The sequence below is a fragment of the Beta vulgaris genome, chromosome 4 (genome assembly GCF_026745355.1).
Source record: "Beta vulgaris subsp. vulgaris cultivar EL10 chromosome 4, EL10.2, whole genome shotgun sequence".
In the NCBI taxonomy this organism is placed as follows: domain Eukaryota; kingdom Viridiplantae; phylum Streptophyta; class Magnoliopsida; order Caryophyllales; family Amaranthaceae; genus Beta; species Beta vulgaris.
In genome coordinates, this window is record NC_079205.1 from 27082977 (window position 1) to 27106783 (window position 23807).

Sequence of the window (23807 nt, forward strand, 5' to 3'; positions counted from 1 at the left end):
TCTCTAGATATTCTCTCAAGGATGTAAAAGTGATTTCAGAAAAGACAAAGGGGCATATTTATAGAGGGGTGAAAGTGACCTCCCCCTCCGGTAAAGTAACCGTTGCAGGCCAAAAACTCTTGAAGTTTGACCTATTGAGACTGGCTAAATGGTGTCCATTTCATCTTGAAAAAGATAGCGCAATTCTCGTCGGTTAAAAGAGAATTTCAACCGTCTTGGCGCCTAAATGGTAAAAATCCTCTTTTAAAGGGCAAATGTTGTAGCCTAAAAATCAACGGTTATACGCGTGACACGTTGCCTCATCACAACACTACATGTGACACTTTGCTGCTGCTGTCAAGTACATGGCCCTGAAAGGTGCATGGCCTAAGGTACACTTTTCTCGATAAAGAAGGTTGTACCAGGCTCCATCTGGCTCAACTTGTACTTAGGCCAAGTAAATGCAAAGACCATATTTATAAAAGGTGATGTGTACTCTCCAATAAGTGATTGCCACGTGTACGTCATAGCATTATTGCTTAGCCAATCAGATGCTCCCAAATTAGGGTGACAACAAGGTACAACAGTCATTTCAAACACTACAAATTGTCCTTGAAATCCCGAAAATGGTACGTTTTTCAGAGGATAGTACTGTTATTTTGCCATAAATTCTCTCTCTCTACTTTCTCTCTCTAAAAGTTACTTTTCTACTCCTGATACCTGACTTAATCTTCGGAGGGGGAAATACCACCCAAACCTCCAAGGTGGGTCCCTTTTCACTAGTGGAAAAAACTCCTTGTACTACTTATCAAGTGCTACTCAACCCAAGCACTTGTGAAATAAGTGCTCCGGTTGATTAATCAACTCAAGCACTTGATTGGACTCTGATTTTCCCTCCCAATAAGAAGTAATTAATTTCCGACTCTCTCTAAGCCCACTTCTCCCTCCCTCCCTTCCAATTACTTCCCTCAATTGGACTCTCTCAATAGAACCCTCACTTGCACCCTCGTCCTTCGCTTCCGCCGATCCTTCGCACCCTCGTCCTTCGCTTCCGCCGCCCTCCCTCCGTCGTCCCTCGCTCTCTCAGTCATCCTCACTTTGTCAATCTCGCAATTGGTTCACTCACGCTATGGAAATCGTTGCGTGAAAGTTACTCCATCGATGGCTGCTCATAATGATGTTCTGTCGGTTGGTGGCTGGTGCAGTGCGCGAACAGCGGTGCGGTGGTGCCACGTTTTGCACCCTAAATCTGAAATCACCTCTTTCTCTCTCCTGCGAGTCAAGTTCCCCAATTTCAATAATCGCGAAGATATACAGATTCGAAGCTATCTTGCTCTTACTCAATGGTCCTTATCTTGAGAATGGTATAATTTCTCCTCCTAAATCTTAGTTTTCTCTGTTCACAGGTTGAATTTTTGTGATTGAACTACATTTTGATTTTTTTGTTGTGAGATTTCAATTTGTGTGACCTTGGAAATTCTAAAATTTCAATTGCTTGGTTAGCTTTTTATTTTCTTTGTTGCCTTAATTTTCTTACTTCTTTTTTCATGTAAATTTAGTTGTTCATTGATAGAATGGACTTAGGAATGATCTATGAATTTGTGGGATTTATAGTTTGAATTATTATTTTGTTGCTTTTGATTTGTGAGTTCACTTAAGCCAAACTCCAATGTATATAGGACAAGGGAAGGTTGAAAGTGTTTTGGGTCACTGGAACACCTTGGCTCTGATATTTTAAATCATATGGATCATTCTAGGTTCCTGCAGATAATTAGAATTGGATATACTAGCACATAATTGAGTTTTCCTTATACCAGATATAGTAGCAACTAAGATATTTACTTTTAATATATATATTTTATAATCTTTAAGGTCCAGTTCCAAGAGGCTTACTGTATCATATGCATTATTGTCCTAGTAAAATTTTGTTAACCATTATCCTCTCAAATGAAATATGGCAAGTCTCACAAAAGCAAAAATGTAAATGTATTCCCCTTCCCCAGGGCCTCCAGTTCCCATTTTCCAACTAATTGACCCTCTAGATGCATTTGCGGTTGAAGGACTGTTTTTTTGTAGCTGTTGTTATCCGGAACCGTCCAGATTTGATGGACAAGCCTGTAGCAGTGTGCCATTCTGAAAGTCCTAGAGGAACTGCTGAAATCTCTTCCGCCAACTATTCTGCTCGAGATTATGGTTGTTATAGGATCCTTATTGCAGTTAGCATCCTGGTTTTGATACAGTCTATATAATATATATATATATATATATATATATATATATATATATATATATTATTCAAATAGTAATACATTTATTGGAATAGGGGTGAAAGCTGGAATGTTTGTCAGAGATGCAAAGGCTCGTTGTCCTCATCTAGTAATTGTACCTTACAATTTTGAAGCTTATGAGGAGGTATCATGGAGCATTTGATTATGTGTTAGAGAAGTCCCGATACATTTGGTTTATCTGGAGCTACATGATGCTTCTGTTGTTGTGGCAGGTTGCTGACCAGTTTTGCAACATCTTGCATAAACACTGCGATGAAGTGCAGGTATATGTAAAAAAATATCCTTTACCATTTTTCTTTAATGTCAATCCGCCAGTATTTTTTGACATCAAATTTGTTTACATGCAGGCAGTAAGTTGTGATGAAGCATTCCTGGATATCACTGGTTCAGATGTGACAGATCCTGAGATTTTAGTTTCAGAAATAAGAAAAGAAATCCTGGAAAGCACATGTGGCACAGCTAGTGCAGGGATTCTTTGCGCTTTACTTCTTTATATGAGTTCAATGTAGAGTTCCCTTTGCCCTTGAATATGTTTTTAGAAATAACTTTTCGTGCTTGACAGAGCGAACACTTTCTTTCGAGCCTGTGCAAGGAGGTTTCTTTGCGCTTGCAGGGGTGTGGTTTACAAGGGCGTACTTTTACACTAAAGGTGCAGACTCTCTCTTGCTTTCCATAGTATTAATGCTTTTACAAAATTGCTTGTTCCTTTCACATGATTTGGCGTTTTACATGTTCAAGTTGAGATCTCCAGTGCTCCTTTAATTTTGAACTTCTTTGTTGTTTTTATTTGGAGGTGTTGATAATCTCTGCCAACTTGAGCTCCGTTCATTTTATGTCATTATGTGTCTTCCCAATTTTCAGATTAAGAAGCGTAGAAAAGATGCAAAGGAGCCTGTAAAATACATGGGGTGTGGAGATTGTGAAAATCTCAGTCACTCTATGACATTATGTGCAGATAAATTTTTTTCAATTTTGCTCTAGAAAAATTTTGGTCATCGCTGGAGTGAATATATGAATTTCAGGTTCCTGTTGCTACTGATGATGTGGACATTCTCCAAAGGATAACAATACAGTTATATGGATCATTTCACATAGGTCAGCTTGTATTTGTGCTATTTTAAGTTTTTATTGCAATGATAAATATTGGCAGCTACTAGGGGATAATAATTGAAGAGTATGTGCTGTCTAAAATTTGGAATTTGCTGATTCGTTCCCCATTCTAATGATACCAAAAACATTGAAGCAAAATATATGTCATCATATGGATTGAGTTATGACCTTGGTGTTCCAACTAGTAGTACAATTCCTCATAACTCATAAGACCCCAGTGAGCAACATACAGAAGTATATCAGACCCCAGTGAGCAAAGTTAAAATATTATTTGTACCCCAGTGAGCAACAACTACTAAATATTAGAACTATTTAGTTACTAGGAAAACGTTTTTTTTGCTACTGAGATTTCAACAGTTAAGCTACTAGTGTATATCAGAGTTTTGAGTTTTGAGTTTGCAGATTATCTGATTCAAATAGTATTTCTTTTTGCCAACTATAGTCTCATACTTGGAGAAACAAATACATCAAGATAATTTAAATTCTTGAAGATCTAATAGCCATTTTGCTACATACATAGATTGAAAAGGAAAGAACTGAAAATTTCGGCTTAGAATATGTCATAAAAGTAAGATATATGTCCATGTGCCTTAAATATTTATAGGAGCAGCTTTGTCACTATAATACGACTATACGAGTTATCTAAGATTGTGTAATTGCTAATTAGGCTTTAGGTATTAACGAGTCTTAGTAATATTGTAAATGTCTCCTCATTGCATGACATATCCAAATAGGGAAGAAAAATGGCTTTAAAAGCTGTTCTCTGATATCCTAATAAAGAGTTTCTTTTTCTAGTACATGCCTCTATTATAGATCTCTTGATATAATGCTATAGCACTAATGTATAAAGGAATGATGGATAAGATGTAATCATACGTGTACTAAGACTTATTTACATATTATATTTGATTTTAGTAACTATGTGTTTGCATTGATTCATAAATCTAGAATGTATGTTGGTGTAATTAGGGTTTAGAAGGGGTTTGAATTTAAGTTCTTATTTAAATAGTTCGATCAAGCCTCCTTTAGCTTAAAAAATGTTCTCTCAGTTTTCATATTAGTTAGATTTGCAGTCAGTAGGGTTTCAATTTTCTGCTCTGGCTATCACTTGTTCTAGCTTTATTTTTTCCAGATGTGAAATTGTCTGCAATCTGATTTGCTATTTTTTTTATTCATCAATGTTATCAGTGTAAATTGCACTTTCATAGGCTATGGTTAATTTATTCTCCATTTTAATTTTGCTCAATATAATATACTGAAGTTTTTAATTTTTGGATGTACTTTTTATTTTTTTCTAGGAAAAATTGATTTAATCAGTCCCAACTTTGAGCGTCCTAACAAAAACGGTCCCAAATTTCATTTTTTATTGTTCAGTCCCAACTTTTGGAGATACTTTACATGCATGGACCTAGTAGGTTACCAACCTGCTAATGCAGGTAAACACTAGTCACGTGCCTCCACGTGACTTTTTTTAGTTAACAAAACCAAGAATTCTTTTTTCTATCTTCTTCCTCCTATTTCCTCCCTCATTCCTTCACTGCTCCCTCATCCTCCTCTCCCCTGCCACCCAACTCCCTCCCCTTCCACCCCACTACCCACATCCCCTAACTGTCACCACTCCCCACCACCCTCTCCCCGTTCCCCAAAACCCCTCGCCTTATTCCTTCCCAATCCCCAAACTACCAACTCTCAATGCCCCCACTAGGAGCTCCGTCGAACACAACACTGGTGGCAAGACGAACCACCATCAGCACAATGGCGGAGTTTAAACGCGTGCTAGCAGCAACACCCAAGCAAAACAGGGCCAGAACCAAATTCAAGTAATGACACACTAAAGAAGAAAGAGAATACACTTGGGTCTTTGGGGTTCTTCCATTTTACCCTTATTCCAAGCTTGAACAACAAATTTATGAATTTAGATGCTGAAGATTGAATCTTGGTGGCTAATCTTTGATTAAATTTCAAGCAAGAGAAAATCTCAAAAGATGGAATTTGGGCAAAATATCGAAGAGATAAGTGCACTTGAAACCAAAGGGAATAAATGAAGGCAAAAAATTAAACGACCCTATAGTAATCAATGAAACAATAGAAGTTAGAGAAAGAAAGTAGTGTTTGATTTACTGTGCCACTATGTCTTGGCTTCCCAGATTTGAAGTCGTTTTTGCCGGCAAAACAACGAGGAGGAGAGAGAAAGTGGGGCGTATGTGATGGAGGGGTGTTTCGAGTTTGGAGGGGAAGGGGTTGTGGGGTGGCAAGATAAGTGGCAGGGGGTTGTAGGGGAGGGGGAGAAGGTGGCACGGGGTCTCCACTCGCAGGGGAGGGGGAATTGGAGGAAGGAGAGAATTAAGATATTTTAAAAAAAAGGAAAATGAAGGGGGTTTTTTTAACAGGCTTAGCAGGTAACCTGTGTACCTGGACCACACGTGTAAAGTATCCTGTTATTTCCCTAGGAACACTACAAGAGGGGGGTGAATTGTAGGTGTAGAAATAAACGTAACTTTTTGCGGAAATTAAAACTTAAACGAATAAACAAGCTAAAGGAAACAAGGGATTTTTACGAGGAAAAACTTCTTGGGCCCAACAAGAAGAAACAACCTCGACCACTAGGGATTTTAAACTCAACACTTTCACTAATTAGGCCAAACAACCTTTGTTACAACCTAATTCTAACTCGAGCCACACCTTGAGTTCCTAAACTCAAGTTCCTGAGCCACTGTTCCCTTAACAGCAGTTCCTCTCAACTTCACTCGAAGTTTTCTCACACATACAAGCTTCACTCAAAGCCTTTCTTTTACAGAACTTCACTCAAAGTTCCCTTACCCCAAAAACCAAAATACAATTGATCGAAATAAGCTTAGTGGAATTAGAGTAAGAAGCAAAGAACAAATGGCTATTATGAGAGAATGAAGGCACTGACACTTAATTAGTTAAACTCACTTAATTACTTAGTCAGACACATTTGGAACTTATCTAGACTTCATATTTATAGTGAATTACAAGAACGTGGGATTAAAACTTGATACATGTTTAATCCATTAACCCATGATGTTCCTTCCCCTAAGGAACACGTTTCACATCATGTCCCATGATCCCATGAACTAAAATGAACGTGGATATATTTGCCATTACTCCTAAGTAATAGGAGTTCCTTGAGCTTTATCCGAAAATCAGTTTTATAAAAATCTTTTTATCTTTAAAACTGAATTTTTAATCTTTAAGAAAATAAATCTTTTAAAAAATTTTCTCTAAAAAGGATATTTATTTTCTTTTTTTCCGAAAAAAAAATCTTTTCTAAACAGATTTTCTTTTTAAAACTGATTTTATCATTTGAAATTAGATAAAACTAATTTCCTATAATTTAGGCATGACTTACTCTAATTCATTTTAACCGTTATACTTTGCACGCCTAAGTCTAGTTCCTTTATTAACTAAGTTCCTTTAACATATTCTTAGTGCCACTTAGTTTGTTCCTTACAAAGGAACAAACTCTCATTCTCAAATAACTGCCACTGTTCCTTACCATTCTTCTTTGTTCCTTTACATTGGAACTAGAAATAAAACGCCTAGCTTCTATTCTTCTTGATCCAATGCTTGCTCCAGTATCAACATAGAAACTTCTTTACTTAGCCTTTGAAATCCTCTCTTGACTTCTTCTTGACTTCGTATTCTCCCAGTTCCTTTCATTGATACCTTAAACACCATACACTTAAATAATCTCATTAGTTCACTACTTAGTTTGTTCTTTGTTTCTTTGTCATATCAAAACTAGGGTTCAACAATTTCCCCCTTTTTGATGATGACAACAAAGGTACAAACTAAGGAAAATAACAAATAATATAAGTGAATGATAATGAAAAAACATAAAGAAGAAAATGAAAAATAAACACAATTATGTGAGTAACTGAATTTTGATTTTTCATTTACCTTAACCTATTTTTGATTTTTCATTTACCTTATCCATTTTTTAATTTTTTTATTTTTTCATAGTTATGTACAGTTTGTTCCTTAAATCTTTTCCCCCTTTGTCATCCTCAAAAAGAATAGACTCTCATGTATTGATGAATTGATTTAACACCTTAAGACCAATATACAAGCACCATTGGTGGTTAAGTTAGAAATCAAAGAGTAAACTTGCTCAAACATCAATCACATAATACTAGCCATTCCAAGGAAGAAATTATGCAAATCATTTAGAAACAAGACATATAGCAAAAGTCATTGATTATATAGCACTTGTTCCATAACAAAACAAAGAAAGAAAAGAAAAAGGATAAACAAAAGTTGTGTTCCTTGAAAAAAAAGGAACAAACAAAAAAAAAACTAAGAAAGGGAAGGGGAATGGTGTTCCTCTACAACTTCTTCTTCAACCACATCCTCAATTTTCTTCATCACCACCCCATGAGTTGAACCTGTTCCTTCACTCCTCCAAGGCACGGGCCATAGAGTCCATCTTCTTTTGTTGCGCAACCGTATCACTCAAGTCTTCATAAGACTTACATTGTATCAGTTTTGCATCCAAAGTCCAATGAAGATGATATAAAATTTATCATATGTTTGAGCAGGAAGACAAACATCATTAACCAGTTAGCATCATCCGGAGTTTCCTGTTCCTTACCCTTGGAACTGAGGCAGATGGGGGATTTTGTGAAGGAACTGGAGGGGTTAGATGGAAGGTCATCTGTTCCAGGAATGGAAACAGAAGGTGAAGGGTGATAAATGGGAGGAAGAATGGTGGTGTGGTGGAAGAGTTGTGGAGGTGGAAGCAAAAGGATTTGGCCTTTTATTTCATCCTTCAACTGCTCAAAACTGGAAGGAACAGAGAAGGATGAGGTGAAATGGAGGAGTTTTGTGAAAGGAACAAGAGTTTGGAGATGGTGGTGAGTAGGTTCCTTGAGAGTGAGGGTTCCTGTTCCTCATTATCCGAAAGGACTAAAGGAGAGTCCTTGTTGGAAGGAACAGAAATGGGCAATTTTTACGATGCTCTTCCTCACTCTCTGAGGAACAGAATTTAGGCTTGGTGCAATGTGTTTGCGCCTCTTAGGTTTTGGTTCCTCCGGTTAGGAACAGGTTCCAAGATAAATCATTATCTTCTTCTAATCAGTTAGGCAGTTTTCTTTTCTGAGGAACTGGAGCCATTCTCCTTGAATGAGAACCCTTCTTGGACAGACAACCAAGTCCATTTAGAGTCTTTCATTCAAAGTTCCCTTGTTTACTCCTATGTGGTCCAACCAGTAAGTCTTACTTCAAAGTGATGAAGTAAGAAGTTATCAAGGCACCGTACCAATACACAATGTTTTCAATCAGTGAGTTAAGATGTTGAATGAAGAGGGAAGGGAAAGTTGATTTGTATGGTGGTCCAAGCAAAACATGTAACACATATCCAAGAGAACCCACTTCATTCCTCTTTTCAGTTCGAGGAATGAGTGCTCTCCAAACCAATTAAATAGTACTTTGTAAGGGGAGAGAGTAGGTTATGGTTAAGTTTGTTTTGCCAGCAGTTCCTCCAAAATATTCTAAGATTTTGTCTTGAGGAAAATTCGGAAAAGAAACAGTTCCTTTCCTGTTTAAATACAAATCAGTTCCTTTGCAAGGAACTTCCCATACTTTGCCTAAAGTGCTTGATTAAACCTTATTTTCTTTCCTCTAACCTCAGTTGTGCAAGTCCATTGTATTAACAAAATTTGCACACATAGCTAAGGAACAAGAGCATTATTAAAGGCGAATTCAAACAAGAATTCCATGCCTTGTTCCTTTAGAATGGAGTTAATTCTGAAATTCAATTTATTGCCCATTCTAAATCGACGCAAAAACCCAAACATACCTAGATTCACTTCGTTCGACCCGTTTCTTGGAAGAGAAGAAACAGTTCCTTTGGAAGGAACAGGTGTGATTTCTTCTTCTTCCCCCTGAGTTGTTCCGGGGTTTCTTCTTCATCCTTCCCCAATTAACTTTCTTCTACGCATACTCCTTCTAGGAGATTCTAATTGTTGTTCCTCTTGGGGTTTTCTTGAATTAGTCGGTTTCAAGGGTTTTGTTGGAGATGAAGAATTTCCATTTTTGAAGTGTGGTTGTTTTTGATGTGGGAAAAGGGAGTTTCTTGAAGTTTTTGCCATGATTTGAGAAGGTTTGAGGTTTTTATGGAGTATCAAAGGGTGATGAGGTTTGGCTATGGTGAAGATGAAGATTGAGGAACACGGTTTCTAATGAAGAGAATTGAAGAGGAAGTTTTGCATGTAATAGTAATTATGACACGCGGGAAAAAATAAAGCAAAATAAAAATAAAAGAAAAAGAAAACGAAAAGATAAATAAGAACAAGATTTAATTAAACTGTTCCCTTTATTTTGGGATTTTCGGATTTTTCGGATTTTTATGAATTTTAATTTTTAAAAAAATAAATGCTAAGGAACTTGTGCTATAGGAACAACTAATGCTACATATCAATGTCCTTCATATCATGCATGTTTCTTACCTTAGGAACAGTAAGGGGAGTATTATGTGACATTTGTGAGTTGTTTAATTTCTTTGAATTCATGTTTATGTTTTGCAACATTCCAATTTGCAATGGTCTTAGGCAATTAAACACAATTATTTTTGCACACAAAGTCACTCAAATTGATTCAAACATGGGGGGAATGACATAGGAACAATCACTTAATTTTTATTAACCCTAACTCAAGCCTTAATTTTTCATATCTATTCTTTGCAAAGGCTTAGTTAGAATATCAGCAATCTGATAATCTAGTTTGACAAAACTCAAGTTTAATCAAACCTTTTTCAACATTTTCTCTTAAAAAGTGATGTCTGATATGTATATGCTTTACTCTAGAATGATGCACTGGATCTTTAGATATACTATAGCACTTGTATTGTCACAATAAATAGGAACACATTACAAAGTTTATTCCATAGTCACTAAGTTGTTGTTTTATCCAAAGCATTTGAGAGCAACATGCAGCAGCTGCTACATATTCTGCTTCAGCAGTGGATAAAGCAACTGTGTTTTGTTTCTTGGTACTCCAAGAAACTAAACTATGACCAAGGAATTGTGCCATACCTGAGGTGCTTTTCCTATTTACAAGATCTCCAGCATAATCTGCATCTGCATATCCTTTTAGTTCGAATGTATCACTTCTTGGATAGTAGAGTCCAAGATCATCTGTTCCTTTAAGATATCTAAGAATTCTCTTTACAGCAGTGAGGTGAGACTCCTTTGGATTTGCTTGAAATCTAGCACACAAACCAACACTGAAAGCTATGTCTAGGTGAGTAGCAGTTAGATACAAAAGTGAACCAATCATTCCTCTATATTTTGTTTGATCAACACTTGTTCCTATGGAGTCTTCATCTAATCTAGTTGAAGTTCCCATAGGAGTGTGATTTATCTTTGAATTTTCGAGGCCATATTTCTTTAATAGTTCCTTTATGTATTTTTGTTGGTGAACAATTATACCTTTTCAGTTTGTTTGATTTGTAGTCCAAGAAAGAAATTTAACTCACCCATCATACTCATTTCAAATTCATTCTCATGAGACTTGAGAATTCTTTGCACAATGTTTCATTAGTAGCTCCGAATATGATGTCATCAACATATATTTGAACAAGCAAAAATTCAGTTCCTTTAGATTTTAGGAACAAGGTTTTATCAACCTTTCCTCTTTTAAAATTGTTTTCTAAAAGGAACTTTGATAATCTCTCATACCATGATCTAGGTGCTTGTTTTAACCCATAAAGAGCTTTATCAAGCTTGTAGACATGATTTGGGAGATTATTATTTTCAAACCAGGGGGTTGTTCAACATATACATCTTCGTTTAGATAGCCATTTAAAAATGCACACTTAACATCCATTTGATATAATTTAAATCCCATGTAAGCAGCAAATGCAATTAAAATTCTAATGGCTTCTAATCTAGCTACAGGAGCAAAGGTTTCTTCATAATCATTCCTTCTTGTTGATTATAACCTTTTCTACAAGTCTAGCTTTGTTTCTTACAATGGTTCCATATTCATCTAGTTTGTTTCTAAACACCCATTTTAAGCCAATTACTTTTTGTTGTTTAGATGAGGAACTAGATGCCATACCTTGTTTCTTTCAAACTCATTTAATTCAGCTTGCATTGCAGTAATCCAATCAGAGTCAGTTAAGGCTTCTTCATGATTTCTTGGTTCCATCATTGATAGGAACGCATGAAATGCACAAAAGTTCCTTAACTGAGATCTAGTTTGCGTACCTTTGGATATGTCGCTGATTATGAGTTCCAAGGATGTGACTTTTTGTAATCTCCAAGGTTTTGGTTGAAACTCTCTTATAGGAACATGTTGTTCCTCATGAGTTCCTTGAGTAGATGAGGAACTCTGATCAGTTGTTCCTCTGTTAGCCTCGGTGGACTCAGTTCCTTCATTTTGAGGAACAGGAACATCTTCTCCTCCTTGAGGAACAGGAACATCATTGATGTCATTATTTTCAAATTCCTCGTTCCTTTCCTCTTTCACTTCTTCTTCTTCTTGTGAATCTGCGTTCCTTGTACTTGGTTGTGCTAACCCTATCTCATAGTCATCAACCTGTATGCTTGGATTATATTTGTCAGATTCATCAAAGATTACATGAATGCTTTCTTCAACACACATAGTTTTTTTGTTATATACTCTATAAGCTTTACTATGTGAGGAGTATCCTAAAAATGTTGCTTCATCACTCCTTGCATCAAATTTTCCAAGATTATCTTTTCCATTATTATGCACATAACATTTGCACCAAATGTTCTAAAATATTGTATTTGGTTTCTTTCCAAAATAAAGTTCATAAGGAGTTTTATTAATGATAGGTCTCATCATGGCACGATTAATTATTGTGACAAGCAGTATTAACAGCTTCAGCCCAAAAGTTCCTTGGAAGTTCACTAGCAATTAACATGGTTCTAGACATTTCCTCCAAAGTTCTATTTTTTTTCTACAACACCATTTTGTTGTGGTGTTCTAGGGGCAGAAAAATTATGATCTAGGCCATTATCTCTGCTTAAGTCATCAAATTTATAATTTTCGAATTCCTTGCCATGATCTGATCTAATGTGCATTATTTTATGACCACTTAGGTTTTGAACTCTTTTAGCAAAGACAAGGAACTCATCATAAGTTTCATCTTTACTAGTGAGAAAAATAACCCAAGTGTACCTAGAGTAGTCATCTACAATCACAAGTACATACCTCTTTCCACTTCTGCTTTGAATTCTCATGGGTCCACATAAGTCCATATGAATTAATCTAATGGTTTAGTGGTACTTACAATCGTTTTAGATTTGAAAGAGGATCTTACTTGCTTACCTCGTGCACATGCATCACAAACTTGATCAATATGAAATTTTATGGATGGTAATCCTAAAACAAGATGTTTTGATCTAAGTTTCTCAAGTAATGAAAAGCTAGCATGTCCTAGACGCTTGTGCCATAGAAGTGAATCATCTTCAATAACACTAAGACAAGTTAAATTGATTTGAGGAACAAGGTCTAGATCCACAATGTATGTGTTCCCTTTCCTTGTTCCTTCCAAGATAACCTTCTTAGTTTTAATGTTGATGATCAAGCATTTTTCTTTATCAAATTTTACAGTATTTCCTTTGTCACAGAATTGAGAAATGCTTAATAGATTATGTTTTAGACCTTCAACTAAAAATACATTTTCAATGGAGTGTAGTGGTGACTTACCGCCTTACCCATAGCAACTATGTTACCTTTCTTATTATCACCAAATGTTACACTCCACCTTCATAGGTTGTGAGTGAGAGAAACTTCGTTTTGTCTCCTGTCATGTGCTTGGAACAACACTATCGAGATACCATGTGTTGTTCCCCCTCACTCCAACCTGCAAAAATCAACTAGTTGTTAGTTGTAGGAACCCCATCTTTCGTGGGTTCCTGTTCTTGACTAGGATTTGTTTTGACAACCCATTTTTTCTTACTTATTGTCACTTTTTCCCAATCATTCAGATTTTAGTTGACATTGATTTATGTAATGACCTACCTTGCCACAATACATACAAACTTTCACTAGGTAGATCAACATATTTCTTTGTCTTGTTCCTTTTCTTGTAGTTTTCAAAACCAAGACCTTCCTTCCTTTGGTCTGTGGTTTCTCAATCCACTTAGGAACTTTCATGATTTTGCCTCTATTCCTTGCGACAACCAGTTCCTTCTTCTTCTGAATCCGAATCATCTTCATCATCTGCTTTGAGAGCAATTGATTTTGATTTGGAGCTTTCACCATATTCAGTATCAAGGTGAAGCTCATGAGTCATAAGTGACCTTGCCAGCTGTTCTAAGTTCAACTTAGTGAAGTCTTTTGTTTCTTGAAGAACAGTGACTTTAGCCATCCATCTGTCCTTAGGAAGACTCCTAAGAACCTTTCGAACCTATTCCTCAGATGAAATAAACTTTCCAAGAGAAGCCAACTCATTAATAATGTTATTAAAACGAGTAAACATGTCTCGGATGCTTTCCTTAGATTTCATGCAGAACAGTTCATATTGATTCATATGTAAATCAATTTTCGATCTTTTAATTCATTAGTTCCTTCGTGAGTTACTTCTAGTAAATCCCATATTTGCTTTGCGGATTTGCATCCCATGATCCTATTATGCTCATGGGGTCCAAGTCCACAATGTAACAGTTTAATAGCAATGACATTTACTTCCATTTTTTCAAAATCAGATTTGTCATAATCAGATGGGGGTTTTAGAGTTACCTCATTTTTGTCATTTGTAGTTGTGACTTCGAAATCACCAACTTCAATGACTCTCCATACCTGATAGTTTTCAGCTTTGATGAATATCTCCATGCGGTTCTTCCATAGTTGTAGTACTTCCATTGGACATAGGAGGCCTTTGAGTGGAATAACCTTCTTCAAGTTTCTCGGTGGTATTCATTGTTCTTGGATCTTTTTCTCAATAGGGTTTCCTATCTTACGTGAGTTCTAGCTCTGATACCAATTGTTATTTTCCTAGGAACACTACAAGAGGGGGGCTGAATTGTAGGTGTAGAAATAAACGTAACTTTTTGCGGAAATTAAAACTTAAACGAATAAACAAGTTAGAGGAACAAGAGGGATTTTTAAGAGGAAAAACTTCTTGGGCCCAACAAGAAGAAACAACCTCGACCACTAGGGATTTTAAACTCAACTCTTTCACTAATTAGGCCAAACAACTTTGTTACAACCTAATATTAACTCGAGCCACACCTTGAGTTCCTAAACTCAAGTTCCTGAGCCACTGTTCCCTTAACAGCAGTTCCTCTCAACTTCTCTCGAAGTTTCCTTACTCATACAAGCTTCACTCAAAGCCTTTCTCTTACAGAACTTCACTCAAAGTTCCCTTACCCCAAAAACCAAAATACAATTTGATCGAAATAAGCTTAGTGGAATTAGAGTAAGAAAGCAAAGAACAAATGGCTATTATGAGAGAATGAAGGCACTGACACTTAATTAATTAAACTCACTTAGTTACTTAGTCAGACACAATTTAGAACTTATCTAGACTTCAATATTTATAGTAATACTCATAAAGAACGTGGGATTAAAACTTGATTACATGTTGAGTCCATTAACCCATGATGTTCCTTCCCCTAAGGAACACGTTTCACATCATGTCCCGTGATCCCATGATCTAAAAATGAACGTGGATATATTTTAGCCATTACTCCTAAGTAATAGGAGTTCCTTGAGCTTTATCCGAAAATCAGTTTTATAAAAACATTTTTATCTTTAAAACTGAATTTTTAATCTTTAAGAAAATAATATCTTTTAAACAAATTCTTTCTTAAAAACCGGATATTTATTTTCTTCCTTTTTCCAAAAAAACAAAATCTTTTACTCAAACGGATTTTTTCTTTTTTAACTGATTTTATCATTTGAAATTAGATAAAACTAATTTCCTATAATTTAGGCATGACTTACTCAATTTCACTTTTAACCGTTATACTTTTGCACGCCTAAGTCTAGTCCCTTTTATTAACTAAGTTCATTTAACATATTCATTTAGTGCCACTTAGTTTGTTCCTTACAAAGGAACAAACTCTCATTCTCAAATAAAGCTGCCACTGTTCCTTACCATTCTTACTTTGTTCCTTTACATTGGAACTAGAAATATAACGCCTAGCTTCTATTCTTCTTGATCCAATGCTTGCTCCAGTATCAACTTATAGAAACTTCTTTACTTAGCCTTTGAAATCCTCTCTTGACTTCTTCCTTGACTTCGTATTCTCCCAATTCCTTTCATTGATACCTTAAACACCATACACTTAAATAACTCATTAGTTCACTACTTAGTTTGTATCTTTGTTTCTTTGTCATCATCAAAACTAGAGTTCAACATATCCCCAAAAGTTGGGATTGAATAATAAAAACAAAAGTTCGGACCGTTTTTGTCAGGACACCCAAAGTTGGGATTAATTAAATCAATTTTTCCTTTTTTCTATGTTTTTGTTGTGTGAATTTGCAGGAATTCCTCTAGACCAGCAGCGTTTGATCTTTGCTGGTAAGCAACTTGATGATGGTCGTACTCTTGCTGATTACAACATCCAGAAAGGTTACTTTCTCTCTCCTTGTTTTAGTTTTTGAGTTCTTCTTTTGTTATCTTTGAATTATTTGTATGGTTTTGACATATGCAATCCTAACTGCTAATCTGAACCTAATAACTAGTTTTCTTTTAAAAGGAAATAATTATTTCATCCCTATTATTTACCTTCCTATTTCTCTTCTCCCATCTATGGATCCTATTGTGCAGCAGATCTCTCAAATTTTTGTTTTCCCTTTTCGCTAGTTTTCATATTAAGAAAGCAAACAAAGGAAAAAACTATAAAATTCACAATTGGATCTGATGCTGAAAATTTCTTTTATATGGAGTCATTTTCAATAAAATTAAATAATGTTCCCCAATTGCACCAACCATAGCCTTAAAATAGGACGTTACTTTTCTAGTATTCTATGAGAGCGCTATATAGACCGACATTGACAAGATAGTAATAATAACAACGATACCAGTAGCTTAACTGTTGAAATCTCAGTAGCAAAAACGTTTGCACACTAAGAATCTAATCAGAGTCAAACTAGGATTTAATCTTAGAACGTTTTCCTTTAATTTCGTTTAGGAAAAAAAACTGTTCTCCTAATCATATAAGTAGATATCAGATAACGTTAGTTACTATTGATGTATCACCCCTTCAATAATATTATTACCTGCTACACGATGATTATTTGTAAAGTTGCACCATTGATTGATGAAGCATTGATGTCGGTGACGAAGAGGTGACGCTTCTAAATTTCATTGATGATTTTGGCCAAAAGACCCTTTTGTATATGGCAGTAGATATCAATCAGGATGCTATCATTTGAAAATCTAGCTTTAATCTCTGGGAATTGCCCGCTACTGGATATGGATGAGTTGCTCTTGTTTTCATCCATAGCCTCGTCAAGATGTTTATCTGTTTCAAGTATGAAATCAACAAGTTAGACGTATATATTTAACTTGCTTTTTTTTGTGCTAGGTATGTTCAACTTGTAACGGGGGAATATACATACAGTCACTATTGTCTATTGTATATTGCTACAAAGCCTACAATAGTTCGTTTAATATTTTTTGTATAAAAGTGGCTCCGACACATTTTCATATCCTCCTATTACATGCTTTTCATTTACTAATAGAGAATCACCTCTACCAATACTACAACTAAGTTGTTTGTAGCAACTAAACAAGTTAGATGTTATTGTTAACAACGTTTTTTTTTTCTTTTTAGAAAAAGGTTATATATTCATGTTGGGTTGAGTAGGATAGTAATTTTATGTTTTACTATGTATATATATCTTATGTTCGACTATGCTTGCTTATTATTCCAACTACTGTTGTTGTTGTTGTTGTATGCTTGCTGCTGTACAACAACAACAACATTTTTTTTAATAAAAAAAATACTTCAAGTGCTCCGATTGTTAGGAAAAAACCGGAGCACTTGTGAATCAAGTGCTCCGATTTTTTCCTAACAACCGGAGCACTTGAAGAAATTTGAACATATAAAATTCACAAGTGCTCCGATTTTTAAGACAACCAGAGCACTTGTAAATCTAAGTGCTCCGATTTTCAACCGAAGCACTTGATAAATACTCAAGTGCTTGTATGGGGTTTGCTACAGGTCAAATATGGAGCACTTGTATGGATTTTAACCGGAGCACTTGATGTTTTTTTTCACTGGTGTTTTGCAGCTCAGGTTCGCGATTTGAGTCCAGACATTGTTGCACAAGTCTCCTATTGTTGAACCTACTGCTGGGGATAGTAGTATTATTTACGAGTCAAGCACTACGTAACAATTTCATTTATTTTATAATGGATGGATAATATCAAAACTTGTTATTAACACAAGTTAGTTATCTTTACACAAAGAAAATTAACTTTTATCCCTTTTATCTTATTTCTTGTTATGGGATATCAACTACTCAAAATCAGGTTGAAACTAATGGTCTTAAGTCTTAATACTTTCAACAGTGTATATCTTTCCACTTTGATGAAAATCCCCAATAAGCAGCAATTGCCAAAGTGATGCACTTTTGGTAATGACTTTTTTCTCACCAACCAATAGCTTGCTTGCTTTGAAATATTTTACTTCCTCAACTTTGAAATAAATAAATTATACTTTCTTATTCATGGGAGTTTCTTGAGAAATCATTTCATTTATTTTATAATGGATGAATAATATCACAACATGTTACTGACACGAGTTTGTTATCCTTACAAAACGATCGTTAACTTTTATCCCTTTTGTCTTAGTTCTTGCTATGGGATATCAAGTACTCAAAATATGGTTCAAAAAAATGATCTCAAGTCTTCATACTTTAAACAATGAATATCGTTCCACTTTGATGAAGATCCCCAATAAACAGCAATTGCCAAAGTGATGAACTTTCGGTATTGCCTCGTTTGTCGCCAACCAATAGCTTGTTTGCTCTGTGATCTTCTACTTACTCTGCTTTGAAATTAAAAAAATACTTTCTTTTTCATGTGAGTTGTTTTGGAGAGAATCATTTCATTTATTTTATAATGGATGAATAATATGACAACATGTTATTGACACGAGTTTATTATCTTTACAAAACGATAGTTAACTTTTATCCTTTTTGTCTTAGTTCTTGCTATGGGATATCAAGTACTCAAAATATGGTTCCAAAAAATGGTCGCAAGTCTTCATACTTTAAACAATGAATATCTTCCACTGTGATGAAGATCCTAAATAAGCAGCAATTGCCAAAGTGATGAACTTTCGGTAATACCAATTTGTCACAAACCAAGAGCTTGCTTGCTTTGAAATCTTCTACTTCATCGACTTTGAAATAAATAAAAAGTACTTTACTTTTCATCGGTGTTTTTGAGAGAATCATTTCATTTATTTTATAATGGATGAATCATATCAAAACATGTTACTGACACGAGTTTGTTCTCTTACAAAAAGATGGTTAAATTTTATCCCTTTTATCTTAGTTGTTGCTATGGGATATCCACTACTCAAAATATGGTTGAAACTAATGGTCTTAAGCCTTAATACTTTAAACAGTGTATATCTTTCCACTTTGATAAAAATCCCAAATAAGCAGCAATTGCCAAAGTGATGAACTTTCGGTAATACCACTTTATCACAAACCAAGAGCTTGCTTGCTTTGAAATCTTCTACTTCATCGACTTAGAAATAAAAAAAAGTAATTTCTTTTTCATGGGAGTTTTTGAGAGAATCATTTCATTTATTTTATAATGGATGAATAATATCACAACATGTTACTGACACGAGTTTGTTATCTTTACAAAACAATAGTTAACTTTTATCCTTTTTGTCTTAGTTCTTGCTATGGGATATCAAGTACTCAAAATATGATTCAAAAAAATGGTCTCAAGTTTTCATACTTTAAACAATGAATATCGTTCCACTGTGATAAAGATTCCCAATAAACAACAATTGCCAAAGTGATTAACTTTCAGTATTGCCTCGTTTGTCGCTGACCAATAGCTTGCTTGCTTTGTAATCTTGTACTTACTCTACTTTGAAATAAAAATAATAAGTTCGTTTTCATGTGTGTTTTTTGAGAGAATCATTTCATTTATTTTATAATGGATGAATAATATCAAAATATGTTACTGCTGACACGAGTTTGTTCTCTTTACAAAAGATGGTTACATTTTATCTCTTTTATCTTAGTTCTTGCTATGGGATATCAACTACTCAAAATATGTTTCAAACTAATGGTCTCAAATCTTAACACTTCAAAAAATGTATATCTTTCCATTGTGTTTAAGATCTCCAATTATCAACAATTGCAAAAGTGATGAATTTGCGGAATTGCCTCGTTTGTCGCCAACCAATAGCTTGCTTGCTTTGAAATCTTCTACTTACTGCACATTGAAAACAATAAAATAATTGTTTTTCATGTCATTTTTTTGATAGAATCATTTCATTTATTTTGTAATGGATGAATAATATCACAACATGTTATTGACACGAGTTTGTTATCTTTACAAAACGATAATTAACATTTATCCCATTTATCTTAGTTCTTGCTATGGGATATCAACTACACAAAATATGGTTCAAAATAATGGTTTCAAGTCTTAGGACGTTAAACAATGTATATCGTTCCACTGTGATTAAGATCCCCAATAAACAGTAATTGCCAAAATGATGAACTTTCGGTATTGCCTCGTTTGTCGCCAACCAATAGCTTGCGTGCTTTGAAATCTTCTACTTACTGCACTTCGAAATAATAAAATACTTTCTTTTTCACTTGATTTTCTTGAGAGAATCATTTCATTTATTGATAATGGATGAATATTATCAAAACTTGTTACTGACACGAGTTTGTTCTCTTTACACAAAGATAGTTAACTTTTATCCCTTTTACCTTATTTCTTGCTTTGTGATATCAACTACTCAAAATATGGTTGAAATTAACGGTGTTAAGTCTTAATACTTTAAAAAAAGTGTATATCTTTTCACTTTGATGAAAATCCCCACTAAGCAGCAATTGCCAAAGTGATGCACTTTTGGTAATGCCACTTTTGTCACCAACCAATAGCTCGCTTGCTTTGTAATCTTCTACTTCCTCGACATTGAAATAAATAAAAAATACTTTCTTTTTCATGGGAGTTTTTTGAGAGAATCATTTCATTTATTTAATAATGGATGAATAATATCACAACATGTTACTGACACGAGTTTGTTATCTTTACAACACAATAGTTAACTTTTATCCCTTTTGTCTTACTTCTTGCTATGGGATATCAAATACTCAAAATATGGTTCAAAAAAATGGTCTCAAGTTTTCATACTTTAAACAATGAATATCTTCCACTGTGATGAAGATCCCCAATAATCAGTAATTGCCGAAGTGATGAAATTTCGGTATTGTCTCCTTTGCCATTGACCAATAGCTTGTTTGCTTTGTAATCTTCTACTTACTCTACTTTGAAATAAAAATAATACGTTCTTTTTAATGTGAGTTTTTTGAGAAAATCATTTCATTTATTTTATAATGGATGAATAATATCAAAACATGTTACTGACACGAGTTTGTTCTCTTTACAAAAGATAGTTAAATTTTATCCCTTTTATCTTAGTTCTTGCTATGGGATATCAACTACTCAAAATATTGTTCAAACTAATGGTCTCAAATCTTAATACTTTAAAAAATTTATATCTTTCCATTGTGTTGAAGATCTTCTATTATCAACAATTGCCATAGTAATGAACTTGCGGAACTGCCTCGTTTGTCGCCAACCAATAGCTTGCTTGCTTTGAAATCTTCTACTTACTACACTTTGAAATAAATAAAATACTTTATTTTTCATGTCATTTTTTTGATAGAATCATTTCATTTATTTTATAATGGATGAATAATATCACAACATGTTATTGACACGAGTTTGTTATCTTTACAAAACGATAATTAACTTTTATCCTTTTTATCTTAGTTCTTGCTATGGGATATCAACTACACAAAATATGGTTCAAAATAATGGTCTCAAGTCTTACTACATTAAACAATGTATATCGTTCCATTGTGATTAAGATCCCCAATAAAAAGCACTTGCCAAAATGATGAACTTTCGGTATTGCCTCGTTTTTCGCCAACCAATAGCTGGCTTGCTTTGAAATCTTCTACTTACTGCACATTGAAATAAAAAAAAATACTTTCTTTTTCATTTTATTTTTTTGAGAGAATCATTTCATTTATTTATAATTGATGAATAATATAAAAACTTGTTACTGACACGAGTTTGTTCTCTTTACACAAAGATAGTTAACTTTTATCCCTATTATCTTATTTCTTGCTATGGGATATCAACGACTCAAAATATGGTTGAAACTAATGGTCTTAAGTCTTAATACTTTAAAAAAGTGTATATCTTTTCACTTTGATGAAAATCCCCACTAAGCAGCAATTGCCAAAGTGATGCACTTTCAGTAATGCACTTTCAATAATGCCACTTTTGTCACCAACCAATAGCTCGCTTGCTTTGAAATCTTCTACTTCCTCGACAATGCAATAAATAAAAAATACTTTCTTCTTCATGGGAGTTTTTTGAGAGAATCATTTCATTTATTTAATAATGGATGAATAATATCACAACATGTTATTGACACGAGTTTGTTATCTTTACAAAACAATAGTTAACTTTTATCCCATTTGTCTTAGTTCTTGCTATGGGATATCAAGTACTCAAAATATGGTTCAAAAAAATGGTCTTAAGTCTTCATACTTTAAACAATAAATATCTTCCACTGTGATGAAGATCCCCAATAAACAACAATTGCCAAAGTGATGAATTTTCGGTATTGCCTCGTTTGTCACTAACCAATAGCTTGCATGCTTTGTAATCTTCTACTCAGTGTGCTTTGAAAAAAAAATAATACGTTCTTTTTCATGTGAGTTTTTTGAGAGAATAATTTCATTTATTTTATAATGGATGACTAATATGAAAACATGTTACGGACACGAGTTTGTTCTCTTTACAAAAGATAGTTTAATTTTATCCCTTTTATCTTAGTTCTTGCTATGGGATATCAACTACTCAAAATATGGTTCAAACTAATGGTCTCAAATCTTAACAGTTTAAAAAATTTATATCTTGTCACTGTGTTGAAGATCTCCAATTATCAACAATTGCCAAAGTAATGAACTTGCGGAATTGCCTCGTTTGTCGCCAACCAATAGCTTCCTTGTTTTGAAATCTTCTACTTACTGCACTTTGAAATAAATAAAATACTTTCTTTTTCATGTCATTTTTTTGATAGAATCATTTCATTTATTTTATAATGGATGAATAATATCACAACATGTTATTGACACGAGTATGTTATCTTTACAAAACGATAATTAACTTTTATCCTTTTTATCTTAGTTCTTGCTATAGGATATCAACTATACAAAATATGGTTCAAAATAATAGTCTCAAGTCTTAGTACGTTAAACAATGTATATCGTTTCACTATGATTAAGATCCCCAATATACAGCAATTGCCAAAATGATGAACTTTCGGTATTGCCTCGTTTGTCGCCAACCAATAGCTTGCTTGCTATGTAATCTTCTACTTACTCTGCTTTGAAATAAAAAAAAATACTTTTTTATGTGAGTTTTTTGAAAGAATCATTTCATTTATTTTATAATGGATGAATAATATCAAAACATGTTACTGACACGAGTTTGTTCTCTTTACAAAAAGATAGTTAAGTTTTATCCCTTTTATCTTAGTTCTTGCTATGGATACCAACTACTCAAAATATGGTTTAAAATAATGGTCTCAAATCTTAACACTTTAAATAATGTATATCTTTCCACTATGTTGAAGATCTCTAATTATTAACAATTGCCAAAGTGATGAACTTGCGGTATTGCCTCGTTTGTCGCCAACCAATAGATTGCTTGCTTTGATATCTTCAACTTCCTCTAGTTTGAAATAAATAAAATAGCTTCTTCTTCATGTGAGTTTTTTCAAAGAAGCGTCTCATTTATTATGTAATGGATGAATAATATCACAACATGTTACTGACACGAGTTTGTTCTCTTTGCAAAAAGATAGTTAACTTTTATCCCTTTTGTCTTTTTTCTTGTTGTGGGGTATCAACTACTCAATGTATGGTTCAAAATAATGGTCTCATGTCTTAATACTTTAAACAATGTGTATTTTTTAACTTTGATGAATATTCTCAATAAGCAACAATTGCCAAAGTGATGAACTTTCGATATTGCCTCGTTTGTCGCCAACTAATAACTTGCTTGTTTTGAAATCTTCTACTTCCTCCACTTTGAAAAAAATAAAATACTTTTTTTCATGTGAATTTTTTCATAGAATTATTTCATTTATTTTATAATTAATGAATTATATCACATGTTGTTGACACGAGTGTGTT

General features: G+C 34.2%; 1 protein-coding gene and 1 long non-coding RNA gene across 8 annotated transcripts; both read left to right on the top strand.

Annotated features, from left to right (window-relative positions):
- Positions 1-901: 901 nt before the first annotated feature.
- LOC104884195 (DNA repair protein REV1) lies at positions 902-4295 on the top strand. 6 transcript variants are annotated; one of them, XM_057394254.1, is made up of 6 exons: positions 902-1343; positions 2040-2172; positions 2303-2391; positions 2480-2530; positions 2615-2916; positions 3129-4295. In XM_057394254.1, exons 1-5 carry the CDS (start codon positions 1323-1325, stop codon positions 2774-2776), a joined length of 456 nt encoding a protein of 151 aa, XP_057250237.1. In that variant the 5' UTR covers positions 902-1322; the 3' UTR covers positions 2777-2916; positions 3129-4295. The 6 variants fall into 6 exon arrangements, 4 of the variants coding, with proteins under 4 accessions (XP_057250237.1, XP_057250234.1, XP_057250235.1 ...); XM_057394251.1 differs by having other exon boundaries at positions 2056-2172; positions 3129-3361; XM_057394252.1 differs by having other exon boundaries at positions 2056-2172; positions 3290-3361.
- A 1396-nt stretch (positions 4296-5691) lies between these two features.
- LOC130591247 (uncharacterized) lies at positions 5692-17011 on the top strand. 2 transcript variants are annotated; one of them, XR_008969003.1, is made up of 3 exons: positions 5692-5856; positions 14404-15951; positions 16910-17011. It is a non-coding gene; the product is annotated as an uncharacterized LOC130591247 (long non-coding RNA). The 2 variants fall into 2 exon arrangements; XR_008969002.1 differs by lacking the exon at positions 5692-5856 and having other exon boundaries at positions 14231-15951.
- Positions 17012-23807: the final 6796 nt, after the last annotated feature.

Excerpts from the sequence above, each read along its gene's own strand:
- LOC104884195 (XM_057394251.1), top strand. The coding sequence starts at position 1,154 with ATGATGTTCTGTCGGTTGGTGGCTGGTGCAGTGCGCGAACAGCGGTGC. Across the intron at positions 1,344-2,055 it reads TGGTCCTTATCTTGAGAATG|CTGTTGTTATCCGGAACCGT; the intron begins GTATAATTTCTC and ends GTTTTTTTGTAG. Across the intron at positions 2,173-2,302 it reads CTATTCTGCTCGAGATTATG|GGGTGAAAGCTGGAATGTTT; the intron begins GTTGTTATAGGA and ends TTATTGGAATAG.